The 15,575-nt window shown below is 36.2% G+C and overlaps 1 protein-coding gene across 1 annotated transcript in view; it reads right to left on the bottom strand.

Moving 5' to 3' along the window:
* LOC149285538 (ankyrin repeat domain-containing protein 55-like) overlaps window positions 1-15,345 on the bottom strand; it is a 38,258-nt gene extending 22,913 nt beyond the window's left edge. Inside the window, exons 1-2 of the mRNA XM_089495286.1 lie at window positions 15,306-15,345; window positions 2,125-2,247 (exon numbers count right to left, since the gene is read on the bottom strand). Coding sequence (XP_089351412.1) covers window positions 2,125-2,247; window positions 15,306-15,345 — 163 coding nt within the window. The remainder of the gene's footprint in view (window positions 1-2,124; window positions 2,248-15,305) is intronic.
* Between the last annotated feature and the right edge of the window lie 230 nt (window positions 15,346-15,575).

Here is a 15,575-nt window from a genome sequence, read left to right as displayed (position 1 = left end):
CCTCGGCATAGCATTGGGCTATAAACACCACCGTTTTTTTTAAATACCCAAAATGATAACTGTATGTCAGCACATGTCTTATATGAGATTGACAAAGATTTGGCTGGATTCAATGAATTTCTCTCAGTTCATTAATCATACCCTAATCTATTTCTGTTTACTCATTTGTTTTATTTTTTTCATTGTGATGTTTGTGAGGATTCCTAATTAATAAATTGTGATATAATTGTCTCCAGCACCGAATCCACTCCATTATGTTTGAAACTCAACATCTCATTTATTTCTGTGAAAACGCAAAGAAGATGGAAAGCTGTAAAACCTGTAGTTCATGTGATATGGGGTATGGGATTAGTTCACACATTATACAGGGTTTAGTGAAATAGATCATTCTATCTTTAAAGTGCATTCTATAAAATCAAAATTGTGGCCATAGATTCTTTCTTCTTCTGGATTGTTAACAAAAAAAAAAAATCAAGATGGAAACTTTGATAGAAAGCTGCAAACTGTGAATGTTGTTGCGTGTGACATTAAAAATGAGGGACATTATCTTAAAAAATCTAACAATTCACACTGCCATAAAAATAACATGTTCTCAAAGGTACTTCAGTTTTTACTTTTATCCCAGCCTGAAACTATAAAGATGTAGGATGAATCATGCTGAGAAGAAATGGCTTAACCTTTTCGAAAGAGCAGAGAGTTATTGTAGGATATAATTTAAAAACACTTTATTTAATAGTATTAAATATATACGCTGGTGCCAATTAAATACAATTGTTCACTGCATTATGGTCATGATTGCTATTATGATTTTTGTTGACTACTTTTTTTGTACAATTAAACCCCACTCCAGCCATAGTTAAGGGTTGTTTTATAAATAATAGCAAGAAGGAATCCTTTCATACTAATACTTTGTAGGATGGTATTTTAGGAACACGATGTTCTTGAAATTCTGTCATTCCCATGTATTTGTCGCATGGCAGGAAAAAAAATATTTTCTGTCTTAATTTTCAAATGTAATAGAAATAATTGAAAGGAGAATGGTGAATGCAGAGAAGGGAAGTCTATTGCGAGTCTGCTGTGGTCCAAGGTGGACAAGAGTAACGTTGTTTGAGACACGTATACATACATAGAAACATTTGAAAGCACATAAGGACCATTTGGCCCATCTAATCTGCCTGTTTTTCCCGCATAAAAAAATCAAGCCATATATATATATATATATAGACTTTGGTCCTCTTGTGTATACTTCCAGAAGTGAATTCCCATCAAATCTAATCTGGTAATAAAAAGTTTATATTTTTGTGGGTTTTGCTCTCATGTGAACATACACTAGGGAATAAACACCCTATAATAAATGTTTATTCCCTAGTGTATGTTCACATCCAAATTGGCTCTTCCCTCCAAACTCATGTAAGAGCCTCTTGACTAGTGCACTTAATTTATAACTTCAATGTCAAGCACTTTACATTGGCCCCTCTTGATGAAGTCTTTGCCTCCATGTTGCTATTAAATACCATAAATGTTTACATAAAATGTTAGCTTCTTTCAAAGAAACCAATTTTGAGAAAGGAGCAACTGCTTACAAGCTGAAATTACAAGCTGTGTTCTCTGATTCACCAGCATCAGCTTCATGAAGAACATCATCTAGTCGGGGACAGTCGCTCACTGTTTCCACTTTGAAAACTGGCCTTTCAGCCCATATACTTTATAAAGGATCTTAAACTGAGTTTATGGTAAAAAATAGCATATTTTAATGTAAGAACTTTGCTTCCTCCCTCTGCTTCCAGTAGAAGACCATACTTCAAGCTGAAAAGCTAAGTCATGGTAGATGCAACTATATTTTAGTGGTTACGCTACTGTTTTTGAAAATAATGACTATATTCCAAAAACAATAAATCTGACTTACTGTACCACCACTTAGATACATGGTACACTCATACACTGCCATGCCATCCACCATTGTCTGTACAAAACCGGCTAACTGTATTTTTCCTATTTCATTACGAGGAATACACTGTTAATCTCAATTTAACTAAATGGATTTTACACATTTAACATCCGATTAATATATGCAATATGTCTTTTTTACAGATTCGCTCTATACAATTCTCTTTGTGACGTTACCTTCATTGTCACAATATTCTAAAATAGACGGATCTTCGCGTATGATTGCAGTCAATGTGTTGACATCTCCATTAGCTGATGCTTGATAAACTACAGTCAGGTCAATCTCTTCTGTTGAATCACCTTGAAACATAAAATGAAAAATCAGTCTATAACGAAGTATTGTTACAGATCTCGGGGTAGGATGGTAAATACTATTACTTTTACATTTCTGGTGTTACAAAAACATCAAGTAAAATGGCTGCATTTATCAAAAATAACTTTTTTTCTTAAAACAACTATAATAAAAGTTATATGGCGTTTTCTTATTTAGCATGCAAATCCCATTGTAATATTTCAAGTAAATACCACATACCTGTTAATCCTTCACTGTCAAACCAAATGCCATCAGACTAGCCTCGAATCTGTTTATATTGATTTAAGTGGAATGAATAATAAGCTAAGGGGGAAATAAAGCCTAGTTATAGATTATATTGTATAAACCCAGTACCTTTATAAAATGCTGTCTTGTACCCCTTTTACTTTAGCCAGTGTCTTAACTCCATTACTTATATCTGCTAAAATGACTGTGCCGTTAAAAGTTCATGGCTTGAAGGAAGGGAGAGAGACGAGAACAAAGGCTTGCACTTCCACAAATCAAAACATGCATTCATGTGTTCTTCTTTTATTGAATTTTAGGATATTTATTAATAAAAATGGAAATGGAATAGTTTGTTATTGACCTTAAAATGTACTAGTGTTTCTTTTGTTTAATAGTTTTTAAATGGCAGTTAATGGAATAGTTGGTATACTACTGTCAAGGACACATTTATCCCTGTTACCTTATTTGACTCTTACTAAGGTATAGCCATTTTTCTACTTTGTTTAAATGTATCTTTATTTGTTTACAGAAATTACAAAGATACGCAATGATCAAGAGATCAGTGTCATTTTTTAGTTTAAATAAACAAATATAAGTATAAAACAAGTGTCATAGGGTTTTAGGTAAGTGGAGCACAGGCTGTAGCCCATTCTGCCCTCTGTAGCCCCACTAAAAATTCTATCCTTCTCGGCAGGTGGTACACGCCATAAAGATAATTTAGCCATTCTCTTTGTTTTGCAAGATTGCTAAGCAGCATGGGAAACGTAACAGTTGTTGGTTGACTCTGATCTAGGCCATAGCTGGACACAGCATATGTAGTAAATCAGAGTTATGATCTGCGGAAACACAGCGAAGACAGCGAGAATCTATGGCGGCAGACTGTCATTTTATAATCATTTTATAATCTACTGTACTGTACTTTCATTGTGCGTTTTACACAGAGAACATTGGGAGGGGTGGTGAATATTTCATTGACGTTAATTGACTGATGTGACTATTTTCTTAGACACATATCAATTTTAATTGACATCTGAAGAGGATGCACTGGAGGAGTTAATCAAAGCCTAAATATCACCCAACAATGAGTGACATATTAGTTCCTACAGCTTCCTTAACCAACCAAGAGAAAAATACTCATTCTCCACAATAAGGAGAATGAATTATCTTTGCATTACTTTTGGCTGGCGTTTAGTGGTAACTATACGGTCTAAGGATTATTTGGAAAGACAATATAGCTAGAAGGTCATGGTTAAGTCATATGTACATAACTAGAACTTTTTACCTTCCTTGTAGTACACAGATACAATCCTTTTGGTCTCGGTAAAGTTTCTATGGTTACATCATGGTTGTAATAATTAATTATATATAAAATAAAATAAAATGTACATTTTTTTAATAATAATTTGTGTAAACCGGCAGTGTTAAGCCTCAATGTTTGCTCCCGTAGGAGCCATCAGAGGCTTGGGGGGGGGCTGTCTTACTGTTGCTGGTAACAGCAGCAGTTCCCCTGCAATTGCCATGATTGTGGCATTGTGGAGATATTTTTTTTACAAAGAAGTATCAAGTATGTCATGGGTCTTCAAAGGGAAATTTTCTGATGACGTGCCTGGTACGTCTTTTGTCGCGAACGGGTTCATAGTAGTTAAAATCGCATTGTCTGAGATTTACCTCCCTGACTAAACCTTAACAACAAAAACAAAAAACAACAACATTAAGTTGTTGAGCAGCCCGCTCAAACCAGCAAGATAAGCAGCAAGAGCATGCTGGTCCAAGGTTCAAGGGAACAATTGCCTCATGGGGTGTTTCAAGACTCTTCAAACTAGGCCGGTGAGAGTTGGACCACCCCCTTACAGATGGAGGAGTACAGTGGGGTCCTTTTGGGTGGGGGTGAGGGGGTATATATAGTTGTATGAAAAAAAAAGATTGGCAACTGCCTTGAATGTTTTCCACTTTTGAATAGGCTTTCTCATTGCAGAATGATGGTTTGGAAATGGCCTTATAACCCTAACCAGCTTGATGAGCCACAACAATTGCTTCTCTAACATCATTGGCCTTGTGTTAACACGTACCTGAATGCTCCAGACCAGCAAAATGCTAAAACTTCATCTTTTATAGAGGTGCTCACACTTACTGATAATTAATTAATCAAGGGCATTTGATTAGCACCACCCATAAGCTAGTTAGCATCTTAATTCCTATGGAAGCAGTGAGGGTGTAAATCATGACACGGTGTAATATGTCATGTGTTGTTGTTCATCTGAGGTTGAATTTACCTATTGTTTAGACCTGCCAAAAATTCGAAGAGGGTTACTTTCTTTTTCACACGACTGTATGGCAATATACCACCCTAGGATTATGTATTGAATGCAGGATAACGGAAGAGAAGCCAATCTTCAGTCTCCTATTTGGATAATAGGTGGTTTTGTGGACCCCATTTTATTTTTTGCATTTTTTTTTTTTTTATGTGTGTATTACAGAGAGGTGGAGTGAATTTGCATGTTTCATGGTCATGCAAGCTCTTATTGAACTTACATGCCCTCACCTGTAACATAACAAAAGTTAAAGTCACATACACTAGGAAACAACTCATATTTTAGCAAATATGCAACCTCAGTTGAATCTGGTCATTCAACTTAACTCTTAACTTCATAATAAATGGGCTTTATGGTCAACAACTCTTTTAACCTTCAGAAAAGTATCATAGGAGTTGTAGTGCTCAAAAGCGAGTGCACTAGAGGAGCATACAGAAACTGATACTTGTGGAAATATTTATTTCTTACCTATATTTTTAGCATAGTTATGGAACTCCTTACATGTGCTTACCCTGTAATATGTTCTGCACTGTAAATGTAATGGGTAGTGTGTGTAATATACACGTACGTACAACCACTTGCAGTGGATATGTTCACTGGGGGCTTTTAAGTCTTTTAGTTCTTGTTACGTTTGGTATATTTGGCAGTGGTAATTATTTTGTAAAGTAAAGCAATGTTAATTTGCTCTACATGTAGTGTAAAAACGCTAATTTGCTAAATCAGACCACTGTGATAAACACTGTTTATTTTTATATGTTTGGTCAATTTGTTCTTTTCTATTTCACACTGTATAGCAAAAAGTAATTATGTCATTCAGAAATGCAAAAAATTTATGTATTTAAATAAATAGATTTAAATCTTTTTTTAAATAAACAATTTAAAAAGTTCAGAAACATTATTGGTGTCATTGGTTTTCATTTTGATATTTATGATCAGATTGTTATCAAAATACAATCGGAGTGGTGGCCCTAACCCACAGGTTTCCTCATTGCTCCTATATTGCCCTATGGGCTACTCTTATTTGGAAATTGTGTTAGCCAACTCTCTGGATGTGGTCAATTATAAAATAGCATTTACATGAATTTCAGGCAGTAGGGTTGATAGCAATTATCAATTTCATTGGGGTACAATGCTTAATGAACTAAGAAAGAAATGATATTGTAAGCTTGCAAACAGGGCCCTCTTTACCTAATCTGTCAGTTTGTTATACACTTTTATTATCAGTATTATTAATATTATTATTATTATGCTTCATTTTTATATACGCAAACAATTTACACAGTGCTTCTTAGAATACATATATTCAAGGGATATGACAAGACTAGAATTGATAAACTAAGACAAATAGATACATTAAGTAGAGAAGACCCTGCTTGCAAGCTTACTATCTAGACCCTTTAAGTCTATGTACTGCATGAAGCACTGCGTAAATTGTTGGTACCACATAAATAAAATATAATAATAATTCTATGATTTTCTGTGCTCTCTATATTGTATGTGTTTGGGATAGGGCTTGTTCTGCAAATTGGGCATGGTGTCAACCAAATTATGTTTGCACCATATTACACAGCCCCATAACTGGACTTGCCTTTTGGGCTGAACGGTGCCAAAATATCCCTATATAGGTTCATAGGGTGCAAATATGTTTCCTCATCCATCCCTAACTGCTTCTTAAGTTTGCTTCTACCACAGCTGTAGTGCATGCTAACTGAGGTTCTATGGAATCTTATATTATGTATTATTATGTAGAAGCAGTCACATTGAGGTTCTCAAAAACAAAAATCACATGCACCAATTTGACTCCAGTATGCATAAAAAAATTATAAAAATGGCATTTGAGTTTCCTTTTAATGTTCAATTTATTATATTTCCAGATGCACCAATAAAGCGCTTCTCAGTGTAGCTGACTGTAGGAAACATGTCAATCAACATAGTTTCCTAGCTATAAGTAGGTTAATTAACTCCCTAGTACAAGACTTGTTGCCAATAATTTGCCTGTTGCATTAACAAGGCAAAGTAATGTATCTTCTGAAATTACCTGCTAATTAGATATCTGTCGAAATATAGTGTAATATGCTATACAAATCCCAAGACATTCATGGATTTTGCTATATTTTCCTATTTCAAGTATATGCTGAATAGAAGTAGCAGTTGCCTAATATGCTATGTTTTTATGTAATTTTCATAAACTGTAGACAAGAGCATAGTGGGACTCTAACTTCAATAGTGTTCACAGATTTTAAAACCGCCATGAGTATTTTACTAGGACCATTTTGACACTTTTTAGGAGGTTATTTTATTACCAATGTCGTTCAGATTTAGCGGTAATTTAATTACCCCCCCCTGGTTTTCACTCATTCCTTGAAATTCTGTTTTTTATTTGTTGTCCAGAAAATGAACATGAAAAACCTTGTTTCATGCCAAGTAATATCATTTAAATTAACTGCACCCCAATTCAAATTACAAATACGTAATATATACGTATATATATAATTTTTGCATTGCCTCATAGTAGCACTGTCTTGATAAAAGTCCACTGTGTGAACTGAAATGTGGATCTGTAAAATAACATTTGTTATTTTCTTCAGTTTAAAGACCTGTCACATGACAGATTTTAGGAAGGTGACTCTTCCATCACTGACACCCATAATGGAGTCTGTCTGTGCTTCTGCAAATACACCCCCTGCAGGGCAGGAACCCTTGCACCAAGCAGCCCCCCATCTGACCTCCTACCTCACCCATCACAACAAGCACTGTATCCATGCTATGTAGTGCAGGCTAATACAGAAATTGCTCTGCAGCATGCAGTCAGCAAGTGGGGGTCCTTTGACACCAGGAGCCTTGGGGTATTTGCCCCATTGTTATTCCATCCCTGGCCGTGTCCTGTAGCAAATAAATATACTCTCCTATAAGACTTCTCAATCCATAAAAGAATATAAAATGTCAACATTCACTGGATCACAGGATATGGACTTAGAACTAGGTGTCTCCTCCCAGACTCATATATACACGTGAGGGGGGGAAGGAACAAATATAGCGCAAGCCCCTGTGATAATTAAAATCCAATCTCAATTTATTAAAATAAACTCACAAATAAAATGTGCAGTCAGAACCATCTCAAGCGGAATAAATGCTTTGCATGTGGGTTACCAGTCAGTGACGATGTTCCACGGCTATAGTGAGTCAGCTTCCTCCAGGTTGAAATAAATGCATTTACGCATACACACACACTCTGTCTCCCAGGCACCACAAACCCTAGGTTCACCCGTTACACACTCATACTATATGCTGATACACACAGTTAAGACCAAATACTAACACACACAGCCATGATAACACCATATTGTAAAATGCACTAAGCCTAACACCGTTGCTCACACACACTCATGCTAACACATGAAATCACACATGCTAATAACATGCCTTCACACACACATTCAAACACCATGCATTAACACACAGGAATACCATCCTATAACACATACTCCAACACAATCCACCTACACAAAATGCACACATGTCCACTCCAACACCATACACTCATCTCCTCTCCCTCACGCTCACCCATCACCAATGCCGTTCATGCAGAGCCCTGTTTCAATGCAGCTCACATTCTCTATGAACTACCACGTCACTACTGCGGGGGCAAATATCATGCTTTACATGACCCCACTGGGTGCCTCAGCTGCTGTCTAGGAAGATGGTAGCAGGACAAGCAGGAACATGGGGCCTGAAGCAATCACAGGGATGGGGGAGAGCAAATGCATATGGGGGTTGCGCAAAATCCACCCAAGCATTTTCAACAGAAAGCACATGTAAATTTTAAGGGCCCACTCAACTATCATATGATTGCTGGAGTGCCCCCTTAAATGGCACTGACAAATTCCACATCCACATAATTTAAGTGTGTTTTATTTTGCTTTCTATATATGTGTGTATCTGTCTCAAATGTTTACTTTGCTCTGTACATTGTGTGCATCATCCTAAATTGATCATAGCATATACACTTTTGTGTTTATGCTTGGAAATACAAGCTCTGTTTTGTAAAAATAATATTTTTGTTGGAAAATATATTAGTCATTTTAGATTAGTCTGTTGATGACTAGATGGATACCTTGGGAACTGTTTTTTAAAATAATAATATGCTGAAACCTAGTTCCCACCAAGGGTATTTTTTCAGGCAGGTGGTCCTATGGCATTTCCCGTTGTGTGCAGAATTGTTTGAATATCTTCTTTGGTTATTGTTAATGTTGGGTTCCCGCAGAGCTGTTTTGATGTAACCCTTGTTCTGATTGTTCATAAAATCCGGTGCTTAGACAAATACCTCATTGACAGGGACACTGAGCAAACTGTACAAGCGATATGTATAGTGCACAAAAAAATACCTTAATTATACTGAATTAATGCTACGTTTATCTCTGTGGATACAAACCCCCCCCCCAACAATAACGAAGAAGAAAACATTAAAACCAGGGTTCATCCATTTTGACCCACGTGATGATGTAATGCCTGAAAGGACACATAAGTAAACCATTGAATGCACTTTTGTGTAGACACTAATACATTTTACAAAAAAACCCTAAAAAGTTAATTTTAGTGTTGTAATGTTTCTTGGTACCATGAGGGTTGAAAGAGTATTTTTGAGTTAGGAGGAATCCAGCCATAATGTGCACTTGTAACATATATATATATATATAAATATATATATATATATATACATGGAGGTATTCTACAGAACTCCCTCCATATACAGTTGCCCCTTTCCTGTTGAGGATTGTCCCTTTAAGCCAGTGATTAAAAATGATGATGAACCCATGAGGTGGCGGTTTTCGCAATGATGAAATATGTTATTTCATACGCTTTATATACGTTGGACTTTAAGATAATTTTCTACCTAGACCATCTTTTGGGATGAAGAAGCCAACATTGTATATGGTGGACTTTTCTTGAAAACCGACAACCCAGCTCCTGCGCCCTACAGCTCACATCATGCTTCAGCCGCCTGCGCACCTAGGTGTTGAGGATCCATGCTAATACAAAGTAGAAATAAAACTATGTTTTCTTTAAGATGAAGGATTTGAGATATCATTACCCTAGCAGCTTGACGCCAGCTTTCAGCAATGAATATTGTTTTAAAATGCCTGCAGAATGTTGTGTCTACTAATGACAGTTATTTGGTCTCTGTTACAACACACTATGCTGTGAATGCATACGTTGAAGCAAATGCTATTTTTATGGCAGATTATTTACTCCTTAAATGGTGGAAAGGTGAGTCATTCCGATATAATACACAGTGGTTCTTAACAGATTCTTTCCCTTCAGTATATAACATCGATCTGAAGCTGTCAGTTTGTCACTGCAAGTTTGGCTACCCTAACGGCAAAACCCGCTGCAGCTAAACCAGTGGCACGCGGAGAACCTTCTTGCTGTAAGAATACAAAATTCTAGAAAAATACAGAATATGCTCAATGGTGAAATTATGCAGGATAATACCAGAAGCACAGTCCTCACTGCACCTCGCTACTAACCCTGATGCTTGTCTTATGCAGAATGCATGCAGCCAAATGTCAGAAGACACAGGACATACGTGATAGTAGCCACCTTGTTGCCAAAGTTAGCAAGTGATGAAACAGAGCCTAGAACAACATTGGGTGACTACAAGTAGAGAGCTGCCCCGGTTGTGCACCAGAGAGGCTGCCATACCCCAGACTTGCTATCCTAGGCCGAGGCCAACTAGGTAACTGCCCAGGGTGATTTGATTTGGAAATTGTTTTGTTTTATTGCCCCTCCCCAACGATTCCAAAAACAAAAAATGTAAGCTATGAAGAAAGGCTGTCCAAATTGTTTTCGCTGGATAAAAGTCTTCGTGGGGATAGGATAATCTTGTACAAGTATGTTCAAGGTCAATGCAAAGATCTTTTTGGAGATCTCTTTATAAATTGTACTGTCCAGACAACACGTGGGTATCCCTTAAGATTATAAGAAAGGAACTTTCATCTTAAACATAGAGGTTTCTTTACCGTTAGGGCGGGTAAGTTGTGTAATAGAGTCTCATCTGAAGTCCTTTTGGCCAATTCAATCAATATATTCTAAACACGTTTGGATGTTTTCCTAGATATGAAATGTATACGGGGTTATCACAAGTAAAAGTAGATAAGATAATGTTGATCCAGGGTGAGTCTTACTGTCTTGGTGCCATGAAGGATTTTTTCCCTTGGAGATGACATTACTGCCTTTTTTCTTCTGGATCAACAAATATGGTTTTGTGGAATGGTTGAACTTGAACAGGTTGGAGCCGGGACCACCAGAAAAGGCAGAAGAAAGAATAAACAGAGAAGAAGAAGTGGTGTGAAGGAGAACCAGAGACACAGAGAATGTAGGGAGACATTGACGGAGAGTATAAGAGTGTGTGTAAAAGCGTCAATGAGAGAACAAGTTAGAGTGCAAAAACACAACAAAAGGAAAAAGAAAATTCAAAGCTGTCTGTTTGTTGTTCGTTTGTTTTGTTGGGGCCCCTCCTTGTTTTTTCGGACATTCGTACAAATTGACAAACTTAACAAAATTTGTTAAAATTAAACAAATTCAAATGCACAGTCAATTATGTACTGTATATAAATAAGATTGTGCTGCATCACAGTACTTACACGGTATGTCTGACTATACTGATGATGCTTTTGCCATGTAATAATAATGTTAATAATAAATAATAACATACATAATGTATAGTTATAGAAATTGTTGGTATATTGTTATTACTAATACATAAAATACAAAAAAATGCAGGTGGTGTGCTACACCTTCACTGACTTTCTGTCCTTGTCACTGAATCATGGCAAATGATGGACATAATATGCTTTGCTATTCTGCTGGTGGAGGTAGAGATGGAGCGGATGGGGTAGAGGGATGAGAATATGGAACAAAAAATATAAATCTGAACAATGCAAAAACAGAACATAAACACAGAAGTTAATGTTTTTAAGGCGTGATATTGTTTTTTTCACAGATGTAAGAGACACCTCCTCGAAGTAATTTTTGATTTGATGACGAGAGCATGAAATGATTGATGGTTTTCCAACATCCTTGACAATTATATAGCTAAATATGGCCTGCCAGCCTACGTTGCTGTTTTGTGTGGCATTGATAAGTTACAAATGTTTCGGATTTCCTTGCTGTCAGCAGATCAGAGACAACATTGTGATGCTTGTATTGACCAAAGATTGGGTCTTCCCATTCTCGCGAACCTGTTCACTTTTGTTTCATCATATTTTCATTTACCTCTTTCTGTTTTACTTTTGCAATCAGTATTGAAATGTAACATGTGGCCACGTGTATCCAGCCAGCAGATGAACTTATGTCATTTGGTGGCTGGTAGCCTTAGTGCTTTCTCCAGTCTGACCCTGGTGTAACCCAAGACAACATTATAAAATGCAACCTTTATAGATATATTACAAAGTTTTAAGTACAAAAAAGAAAACTATATAAATAATAAAATAGTTTGAAAACAATATATGATTCACTATCTTAAAGAGGGCTATTATACCTCTCCACTTCAGAACTGTATTTCCACATGATCAATATTGGTAGGGGGTTATTTGATTACAATTTCCTGATCTTGTAGCCTAAGAATAAAAAGCTACTTAAAGTTACGCCACCAATGTTATAATTTCCCTAATCCTAATGTTCAGTAGAGGGTGACGGTATATTTTGCTTTTTTAGCCAAATCTTAATAAAAATATACTAATAAACCTTAAATTATATTTGCTTGGGTCGCAGATTTCTGGACATAGGATTGTTACTCCAGGATTTATGATCCGATACAAAGTATCTGGAAAAGCTGAAGTTGACTGCTGAACTTGCAGTAGAGTCAGAGTTATAAGAAACATTTTGTGCACCTGTTATTAATATAGTTTATTGATTTATATAGTGCTCTCATGTTCCGGAGAGATGTTCAATAGTGTGAGCTCAGCACTTCAGTGAGTTAACATTATGTATTGTTAGCACAGCAACAGCCCACATTTGAGTTGGCCATGGTTGTCGAGGTTTGGTTGGATTTTAACATGAATATAAGTTATTAAGCAGGCACATACCTCCCAACATTATATATATATATTCCTGGACATGTAGGGCTTATTTGTTTAGAAATCTTATGTATATAGATTAACCATATAACAAAATATTTTAGAAAATGAGGGAAAAAGTTAGAAACCCCCCCCCAACATTTTCATGGTTTTAACCTAAAACAATATACATAGCCAGTGGGAAAAAAATATAGATATATTTAGGTATTTCTGGATGTAGCAGTGTTAAAATTTGAACATGTACATTCACTTTTTAATATTTTTTAGTTTAGTTTGTATTCATGTTTATTCTAATCATACTAAGAATTTTGTCTGCCTGGCTCTCAAAGATAATATTACGTCCTGGGCCTTAAGGGGTTAAAAGGTTGACGAGGGACACTTATTTTAGGAGTGTGGTTGGAGGCATAGCTGTGCTAAGGTGACTGCTGAGACTCTATGTGACTTTGTGACCTATTGAGGGCTAATTGACTAAGGCATTTGGGAGAAGAATAATGTATTCTACAGTATATTTACACAGTTTAATGTATAAACATATTTCTTCGGTTTATTTCACTGTTGACCACTGAGATATGCTGATCCTAACGACATTATGAGCTGCTATAAAAGAGGAACACAAGGCGAGGTAAGGATTTAAGCTCCATAAAGACCTGTTTTAATTAATATTCTTAGACACCTTAGTGCACGGTATTAGTGGCCACCAGCAAAATGATTACCCTCGGGTAAAGTGTCTCTCCATCTCTGTTTATCTGTCTTGTCCTATGACACCTAATTAGCTCTAAAAGTAAATTATATTTCCGAAAGAACTTTTTCCCCTTGGGAGAATGTGCATTAATTAATAATATCCTTAAAAAAAAAGCATCTGCAGTAATGTATGTGATAAAAAAATATGTTTATACCTATAAAAGCAAGTTTATTATTTATGATACTTCCTTTATCATATATATATGTGTAATATATATATATATATAATTTTTTTTTTTATTACACCACAGTGTATACTTTCTACCCCTATGGTGGATAAAGTTTTATGAATAAAAGTTCCTAGATTTTTTTTTAAAATGGCAAAACAGAAGAATAGCAGGAAGGAAGATGAACAAAGAGTCCAGAATTTACACATTCACGCAGAAATCTAGGGAGCAAAAATACAATTGTTTTGCAGAACATCGCACAGGAATAACTCGCTTTGCAATGCATTACTTAATTCTTCTCACATTTGTGGATACCATTGCAAATGACCACTATGAAGCATCTTTTTGTTTCTTTTTACTTTAGTTTTGGAGGAATAATTAGTTAACTAACCAGCTATACTGGTTAACTAACCAGGGCATATCTCTGCTGCGGACTGAAACTCCCATGATGCACGTAAGGGTAATTATTGGTCACTCATGTACAACTTCATCATACGAACAGCATCAGGCCTCGATAGTAGACGTTATCTACAGAGCGATGCGAATGATCGCACCCTCACCTATTAAAACGTGCGCAGTATTTAGCTGGTTGTGGAATAGGACGAGTAAAGCGTGAGATTCGCAGTTCATTCATTACTGCGATGATCTGCAGCGTGTTGTTGTATTCTTTGGCTGTTGTAGGAAATGCATTCAATCCTCACACTTCAAAAGGCAGCTTAGCTCCATCACGATTTCCATAGCAACCTGTACATGTCAAATTGGTTCTCCTAGTGTTTATTATGCCTCAAGCCACTATGAACACGGTATATTTCCCACTATAAGAGACATAGAGGCTCGTCATTCTGCTGTATAGTCAAACATCGCTTTTTTTTTTTTTTTGCAGCGTTGTGATAAATTCTCAATAGTATGCCAATTTTGCCGGGCAGTATCACATAACTACAAAAACAAGGTTTTTTCAGTAAGTGTTGAAAAACAAGAAATTCCCTTACTTTACCTTGAGAGCAAACAAACGGATTTATAAGAGTAGTATGCGGGGAATAAGTGAATGTACAGCCCAAAGAATCTATATACCAAGTAAATGTAGAATGTCATATAAACACACACTTCACACCAAAAGAACAAGTAAATGAAACATTTCGTAATAAATACAATTTAACAAGTAACTTAATTTTTTCTTTAATTTGCTTAAATGATTTGGTTACGTTATAAAGTACAGATTGACTCAAAGGTCAAACTTCTGTCGTATAAATATATTCATTGCAGGTTGTCATTTGCCAATCCGTATTTGTCTATAGTAAGTCTGTACATGAATGCCGTACCAGAAAGAGTTGCCTATTACGTGAACATTTATCAGAGCCTAGCATTTAATTAACTCGTTAATCAGCGGGGGGGGGGGGGGTTTGGATATGGAATCCTGCTCATGGTAGTTAAGAGGTTAAAATGAGAAACTCTATTCTCTTAAAAAAAACATACATGATATATAAAAGCGTGAAAATTGGAATAGAAATAGTGATTTGCTTACCTTTATGCTGGTCGAACACAGACGAGTTGCTGAAATCCATTGTGTCTTATCTGTTTGCAGAGAGACCAAGTAAATATCATTTACCTGGTCGCAGGAAAAGGATCTGGTGTTTTACAGTAAGCAGTACATGTTCTTAAAGCTGTCGCATAGTCTTTCTAGGAGAATAACAAACTGCCTTATGGGCGCTGCTGGCTGTTAACAAGGATAAACAGCACCCGTAAACGCATTTTGTCATGAGACGGAGATTCCTTCATTGGCAGCTGCACACAA

The sequence above is a fragment of the Sceloporus occidentalis genome, unplaced genomic scaffold (assembly GCF_023333645.1).
Source record: "Sceloporus occidentalis isolate IW3139 unplaced genomic scaffold, rSceOcc1.0.p SCAF_78, whole genome shotgun sequence".
In the NCBI taxonomy this organism is placed as follows: domain Eukaryota; kingdom Metazoa; phylum Chordata; class Lepidosauria; order Squamata; family Phrynosomatidae; genus Sceloporus; species Sceloporus occidentalis.
This window is presented reverse-complemented; position numbering and strand designations above follow the sequence as displayed.